General features: G+C 35.8%; 1 protein-coding gene across 3 annotated transcripts; it reads left to right on the forward strand.

The window, feature by feature from the left end:
* The first annotated feature begins 764 nt into the window (after window positions 1-764).
* Window positions 765-6,635, forward strand: LOC136232612 (mitogen-activated protein kinase kinase kinase 3-like). 3 transcript variants are annotated; one of them, XM_066021847.1, is made up of 20 exons: window positions 765-1,009; window positions 1,327-1,463; window positions 1,603-1,765; window positions 1,870-1,909; window positions 2,003-2,085; window positions 2,796-3,080; window positions 3,192-3,233; window positions 3,373-3,438; window positions 3,524-3,634; window positions 3,733-3,813; window positions 3,907-3,984; window positions 4,083-4,153; window positions 4,254-4,338; window positions 4,421-4,521; window positions 4,701-4,740; window positions 4,927-4,986; window positions 5,070-5,116; window positions 5,213-5,396; window positions 5,478-5,627; window positions 5,766-6,039. In XM_066021847.1, the coding sequence occupies exons 1-20, from the start codon at window positions 806-808 to the stop codon at window positions 5,907-5,909; spliced, it is 2,172 nt and encodes a 723-aa protein (XP_065877919.1). In that variant the 5' UTR covers window positions 765-805; the 3' UTR covers window positions 5,910-6,039. The 3 variants fall into 3 exon arrangements, with proteins under 3 accessions (XP_065877919.1, XP_065877917.1, XP_065877920.1); XM_066021845.1 differs by having other exon boundaries at window positions 1,994-2,085; window positions 5,766-6,038; XM_066021848.1 differs by lacking the exons at window positions 5,478-5,627; window positions 5,766-6,039 and adding an exon at window positions 6,374-6,635 and having other exon boundaries at window positions 1,994-2,085.
* Window positions 6,636-7,702: the final 1,067 nt, after the last annotated feature.

The following is a 7,702-nucleotide window of genomic DNA, read 5'->3' on the forward strand; positions in this document are numbered from 1 at the left end:
ACAGGTATTTACGGATTTAATTCAATAGCGAACTAGCTATTTTTTTTGCTCTCTCGACACGCGGGCGTGTGCCTATCACGCCTCACCTTGTGGTCGGACGTGATAGCCTCACGTCTCACCGTGTGGTCGGACGTGTAGCAATCACGCCCGACCACACGGTGAGGCGTGGGGCTATCACGCCCGCGTGTTGGGAGAGAAAAAAAAAATCTTTTTCCTCCCCAAAACCCATGAAAGGGTATTTTCGTCATTTCACGGGGCTAGGGGTGGGAATTTGGGGCTGGGTTTAACAACACCCTTAATATATTATATTTTTATCAGTAAAAAAGGAGGAAGTGACACCTCAGCTCCATCGTTACTGTTTTATATTATATATAGATGTTGAAAATCACAAAATGGGAGAATAGAAAATCGAGTTTGGAAGAATATACTCGAAATTAATTTATATAATTTCGTTTTAGTTTTTAATTTTTATCTCTCTTGATTAATGAATTCTTATTTTTATTTATCAATGTTAACAAACCGAATCGGCTTAATGATGTATATAATCCAAACTCGATGAAAAAATTAAATAAAAACCTAATCCATAATATAATAGAATCAATAACCAAACGTTGAAAATGCGAAAAAATAAATGATATAAAACGGTTAAAGTTCACCGACTTAATTATTCTATTTTTTGGCAAAAAGAAAATAAGAAAATTGACAGGATTAAATGAAATTTGAAATGTCGAGCGAATTTTGAGATATATAAAGGACAAAAAAAAAGAGAGGGGAAATCATAAAGACAGGAGAACGAAAGAAGTAAATGGAATCTTTTAGATTGAGCACTGCGTGGAGCCATTCTCATGGCGAAGTTGATTACAAAACCAAATCTGGCACTTCGTGGAGACATTCTCATCTCAACCAGAAGCCATGGCATCCCCTTTCCTATCCTAATCAAAGCCGCAACTGGATTGCTGAGCAGACCAACGCCCAGCGTGAACGTCGCGCCGAGGAAGTAGCCCGCGAGGTATCCGATCACTAAACTTTATCAATTTTATTCATAATTATCACAAATTTTTAATTGCTTTGCTCAATTAGATTTTTCTAATCCCATTTTATTTCCCCTTTACGAATTCGGTCTCTGTTGGTTCTCGCAGTCGTTTGCCCTAATTTTTTATGAATGGTTTATTTTTTATGTGACCGGTCTCTGTTGGTTCTCGCAGTCGTTTGCCCTAATTTTTATGAATGGTTTATTTTTTGTGTTACCGGTCTCTGTTGTTTCTCGCAGTCGTTTGCCCTAATTTTTTATGAATGGTTTATTTTTTGTGCGACTTGATGAAATAGATAGAGATGATGAAAGCTGTTAGCTTTATGTATGTTCGTCCACCTGGTTATAATGCTGAAAGTGCCAAGGCAGCAGAGATTGCTGATGAAAGGAAAAAAGAGGACTTGGATGACCCATTTCAGAAACCACTTGAAGCGTGAGTCTCTTCTGCAATGTAGATTCTCATATTATTCTTTTTTTAAGCTGCTTTTTATGTTCTTTTAAATGTGAATATATTCATAAGTGCATTACTAGGTTTTAGTTAAAAGCTAAATGATGATTGTTTTTGTTTGCAGCCCACCAGAAGCAAGCTCTACCAAATCTGGCACTGCCTGGAGCCATTCTTATCTCAACCAGAAGCCATGGCATCCCTTTTCCTATCCTAATCAATGCCGCAAGTGGATTGCTGAGCAGACCAATGCCCAGCGTGAAAGTCGCGCCGAGGAAGTAGTCCGTGAGGTATCCTATCACTCTAAACTTTATCAATTTTATTCATAATTATCACAAATTTTTAATTGCTTTGTTCAATTAGATTTTTCTAATCCCATTTGATTCTGGTGCAGTATGCTCAAGAAAGTGTGGAAGCAAGAGAAGATTTGGATGGTAAGGATTTTAAATTCAATATTTTTGAACGCATGTGTTGTTTTGAATATATTGTTACTATTATATCTTATTTGCCTTGGTTAGATCATGCAGGAGATGATGAAGGAGAAGGACTTGAGCTGCAACAGCAGTGTTATCCACGGGAAGCGAGTAACCGTGATTATATATATGAGGAGGTATAGTTTGCTCTTGATGTGATTGGTTTCCTTTTTAATTTGCAGTCTTTTCTCAGTGCTTCAATTTTATGGTAAGGACTTTTTTTAGTCATGAAGTTTGTCAATAATCTCTCCATAATCTGTATCCTACATGGAAACAAAAGGGTGAGGAACATTTGTAATGGGGAAAAGGTATAATTGAAAATTATAGAAGGATAAAATTGGACTTGTAATGTTGTATATCATTAGATTGACATCGATAATTCTAAAGTTTTCAGTTCCAGTTGTTGTGTAAATGCCATGTGAACTATTTTCCAATCATATCATGACAGCATTGTTATTCAAGTTCTACAATTCCTGATTATAGTCATAAATTATGATTCCCTATCCTATTTTGAATCTATGGGGTGAATATCAAATGTACCTAAATTGTGACCAAAGTGAGCAATTTCATTGCCAATTTGAATGACTCAAATGAGAATTGACTCATTTGGTCAATCCTTTTTCTTATTGGAGATGTAAAATTGAACCTTAATTCTACTATAAAAGAGTTTCTGAGCCCTCCTTAGTTGTAATTCTTCTACCTTTTTCTTATGTAAGTTGCTGCTGTTTGCTATGGTGGTTGAGTTATAAATTTTACTCAGCTATGTATTATCACTTCTTAATTTAACTCTATCTTCTTTTTTATTATGTCATTGTTTTATTAAGCGAGATTTCTTCTTAATATGCAGATGCAAGATCTCATTGGATCGGTTCCCCGACCCCTAGTGTTTAAATCCACTTCTAGAGATGATGGACGATTTGGAGGTTTTGTTGAGAAGATCGGCTCCGGCAGTCGCAAATCGCAAATGGTTTTATTTTCTAAGCCTCCAACACTGCCAACTCTTCCTCATAGTAAAAAAGATGATACTCCCCCAATCCGTTGGCAGAAGGGAGAGCTGATTGGGGAAGGTTCGTTTGGTAAGGTTTATATGGGGGTGAATCTTGATTCTGGAGAGCTTCTTGCTGTTAAACAGGTTTAGTGATTATTGCTATGAGAAAGACTTCATGTTATACGTTTAACTATATGATTTATTTAGATTTTGTGTTGAACATGCATTTATTTTGTTTTGTTATTTTTTCTATAGGTTTTGATTGCTGGAAATGGTGCTTCGAAAAAGAAAACGAAGGTATGGATTGGATTTTGGATCATTTTCTTGTTTGGTTAATGGTTAATTTGGTGCTAAAACTAAATTTTTAGCTTATGATTTGATTTACTCTCGCTTTTAAGTATTTCCTATTTTACTTACCTTTTTGGATTTGGAATAGGCTCGCATAAGGGAGCTTGAAGCAGAAGTAGAACTTCTCAAGAATCTTTCACATCAAAATATTGTTGTGAGTATGATATTCAAGTATGTGTTGTTAGTGATTATGGTTGAATATTGCTGAAGTATTAACTTTTTCCCCCTTTGCTTGCTAGAAATATTTGGGAACCGTTAGAGAAGATGACTCTTTAAACGTTCTGTTGGAACTTGTTCCTGGTGGATCCATATCATCAATTCTGGGGAAATTAGGACCCTTCCACGAGTCGGTAAGTGAAAGTTTAACTCTGAATTTTTTTCAAACTCTGAATTTTTTTAATGCAATTGTTTGAAAGACTCTCACTCCATAAAATTGTTCAACATATAGGTAATAAGAAGATACACAAAACAACTCTTATTGGGATTAGAATACCTACATAAGAATGAGATCATGCATAGGGACATCAAGGTATTGCTTTGTTTTAGTAAGCTCTCTATGTTTAAGAAATTATTGTTCTCTCGTTCTCTCTTTTCAAATTTGTCACTGCTTGTTTCTCTACAGGGGGCAAACATTCTTGTTGATAACGAGGGGTGCATTAAACTTGCTGACTTTGGAGCATCCAAAAAAGTAGCAGAGCAGGTATCCATATCATTTTTTTTTTCCATTCAAAGGTTTTGTATTCTTCGGGTTCTTTAGGTGGGTCCCCCCTCATTATTGAGGTTGTTATGTTTCTACAGTGTGCAAAGTCATTCAAGGGTACTATATGCTGGATGGCGCCTGAAGTGATTCTCCAGACTGGGCATAGCTTGTAAGTGCATTTTATAGTTTCTACTCATGGATATTCGTGCTTGCTGATATTCGTACTTTTTATTATTGGCAATGATTGACTGTGAAATTCATTTTCTTAGCTCTGCTGATATATGGAGTGTTGGATGTACTGTGATTGAGATGGCTACGGGAAACCCCCCATGGAGTCAGCAGTATCAAGAGGAGGTATTTGTTCTTGAAATTTTCTGTAGACTTTAAGAATTGAAATCAGTGGTGCTTTTTCTCATCTGAATTAATTAATTTTTAGATGGCTGTCGTCCACCATATTGGTAAAACTAAATCACATCCTCATATCCCTGAACACCTTTCATCTGAGGGAAAGGACTTTTTGTTGAAGTGTTTCGAGAAGTATAGTCTTGATCTTGATATATTTACTACTTTGTACTTTTATTTATGTCTTGGTTATACTTTATTGAGATGCGATATTAGTTTGTTGAGTTTAGGAACTATAACTAAAGATGAATACTGTTGTAAAACCTTTTTGATGATTTTATCATAATCTCATATGAATCATGGCATTGTAACAGGGAGCCGGACTTGAGGGCTACTGCATCTGACTTGTTGCAGGTAACTATAAATTTAGTTGTTATTGTTTTATGTTGTTTTAAATATGTATGAAGCTATTTTCAGTCCCCCGGTTCTTCTGTAGGAATTAATAAACAAATTTGTCATTTTATAAAATTTACAGTTGTATTTTGTTTAACTAATATAAGTGACTTTCACATAGTAATTTTTCATGCTTGATGTATGCAGCATCCATTTGTCACAGGAGAGTACGAGAAACCTTGTTTAGTCTTCCACAATTCTCTTAGAGTAAGAGCCACGAGATTTGACTGCTTTCGTTCTTTTGACATTACATCTTTCAAATTTCAACTACTGTTTTTCTGTTACTTCAGGAATCTATTAATCTATTGGCAAATGAAGGGTTGAATATTAAGAATATGTAAGCTACTTAACCTTTTCTTCTGTTTTAAGTTGATGTGTGGTGACTGGTGCTATTTTTTTTACTTGTGAAAATAATAATGAGTTAATGGTGCAGGATTAACATCGGGATTAATAATTCAAGCGATGATGTTTGTGAAATGAGTAATTTGAGATGCTCAGCCTACTGGAATGAAGCAAATTATGATGATGATCTGTGCCAAATAGATGATAAAAATGATTTTATGGTTGGTGGATCGAATAGGCTCAATTCAACTTTTGCGTCTGCTGATTTAAATAAGGTGAGGAACACTTTGGTTCGATTTTTTAAATAATTGCATTTCGCTTCAATAATAATTTGCATGATGGTTTATTTGAACCAGAGTTTCAATCCCATGTATGAACCCAATGATGACGGGTCATGCAAGTTTGGTGAAACTCCAGAATCGGATAGAGGTGGAGGAATTTTTTTTTCTTCTAGACAAGAGGTCAATCCCATGTGTGAACCTAGCGCTTCTATAGTCTATGAGAAGGTACCACTTTTAGAGAATGATCTAGCCCATTATTAGGAATGTTAGGTTGTTTATTGACTGCTATTGCAGTGACTTACTTAGTAGAGAGGGAGATTTTTCATGTAGGAATTAAAATTGATTAGAATTGGTATCTAACAGATCCAAAAAAAGTTCGATGATGCGGATGCAAGATTAGGAGTTGAAAGGCGTATAGCTGATATAGGAAATCAACTTACCCACTTGACTCAGCTCATGGAAGCTATGCGTTCTCAGTTTGATAGCTGGTTCACTAAACAGGGTTAGTACACAGTGAGGCATTAATAAATAAGGTGAATAGGGCATTTTTAGAAAATATAAGACACGGGTGTGGCAAACGGCATTTTTAAAAATATAAGACACATGTCCGAACATGACAAATTTTATATAATTAATTACATATAAAAATATATAAAAAACTTAATAAATCGCAAATAAAGTTCCTACTTTAGAGTTTATATGTATCATAAACCCAATCCTCAGGAAAATACTTACACAGATGAAGAGTTGGGCGCTATCAACGTGCGGCGCGCCTTGGCTTTGTTAGGGTTTTTTGGGAATTTTAAATTCTTTTATTATTAGCTATGGATTAAAAATGAGATGAATGACTGAGATTAGTTTAGAAAATAAAAGAAAATGGCATAAAAAAGTATGGATACTTTAGTTTTAACTTTAAGTGGGTGTTATGAGTTTATGATTATGTCTTTGTTGTTGTTGTTGCAAACTTGCAGAGATGTTACGCCAGACCGGGAAGGCATCATCTCCAAAAGGAAGCCGTGAGCATTCTTTATATGTTATTTCTCCACCGATTTTGCGTGAAAACAATCCGGAGCTTGCTGGAGATAGGCGGAGAACTGTAATGAGACCTCCACAGGTTCTTCTTGAAGGGATGAAGAAAACTGTTTCGGAGCAAGCTGTAGATAGGCGGAAAACTGTAATAAGACCTCCACTGGATCTTCGTGAAGGGACAAAGAAAACTGTTTTTGTGAATTTTACGGGTCTTTGCAAAAAGTAAGTGTAGTTTTGTGCCTTAAAGATGTCCGGACCAAATAATTTGTGGTGTATAGTGTGTTATTTCTGTATGTTTATTTTTTGGTATCTATAGAGAAGATCTACCCGTGAAGGATTTCATTTTCCATATAGGTGGTTAAGTGGTCATATTATCTTATGTCTGATTGGATGTTCCTTTTTGTCAAAACTTATTTATGTGCTGTTTGATTGCTTTAGAGATAAGATTCATTAGTGTGGTGTATATATGTGAAGTGAGTATACAATTTGCCTCTACTTTGAAATTTGAGGGCATAATTCCCTTTTCTTTTATGGTTAAATTTCAGAATGCATCGACAGCCAGACCATGTGATGACGTTCTTACTTGCTGAGTTGGGGACAAGTGGATCACTTGATGGACAACAAAGGCTAGTTGTGAAGGGGAGATTTGGCCAAATTTTTTTGAAGGGATCTTGCGTCGATATAACGGTAAGTCTCGCTATCTCTCTCATCTTTGTTGCATCATTCTGGGTCCTGCAATTGTGTATTCTGATTTCTTCATTTTTCAGATGAGTTTGTCATTTACCTTGGTTGCAAAAGTCCAGGCACTATACTTTCAAAGGAGAATCGTCTGTTTTTCCTCAGATGTGAGAAGGTAACATTAATAGTTAATTTTAAAATTACGCATTCCTTTTCCTATGCAATATGGAGTAGTCATACAATACAAAATGATAATGAGTTAATGGTGCAGGATGGTCATCGGAATTAAAAATTCAACCGAGGATGTTTGTGAAATTGGCAGTTTGAGATTCTCAACTGTATATCCTCCACGGTCCTATTGGAACGAAGAAAATTATGATGAGGATGATATGTTGTGCCAATTAGATGATGAAGATGATCTTATGGTTGGTGGATCAAATAGGTTCAATTCGGCTTCCGCGTCTGCTGATGATGATATGCGCCAAATTGATGATGAAGATGATCTTATGGTTGGTGGATCAAATAGGTTCAATTCGGTTTCCGCGTCTGCTGATGATGATATGCGCCAAATTGATGATGAAGATGATCTTACG

Source organism: Euphorbia lathyris, chromosome 6, assembly GCF_963576675.1.
Source record: "Euphorbia lathyris chromosome 6, ddEupLath1.1, whole genome shotgun sequence".
Taxonomy (NCBI): Eukaryota; Viridiplantae; Streptophyta; class Magnoliopsida; order Malpighiales; family Euphorbiaceae; genus Euphorbia; species Euphorbia lathyris.

Coding starts and splice junctions, on each gene's coding strand:
- LOC136232612 (XM_066021845.1), top strand. CDS start 806: ATGGAATCTTTTAGATTGAGCACTGCGTGGAGCCATTCTCATGGCGAA. Junction 3,439..3,523: donor TTTCACATCAAAATATTGTT/GTGAGTATGATA, acceptor TTTGCTTGCTAG/AAATATTTGGGAACCGTTAG. Junction 4,741..4,926: donor CTGCATCTGACTTGTTGCAG/GTAACTATAAAT, acceptor TGATGTATGCAG/CATCCATTTGTCACAGGAGA.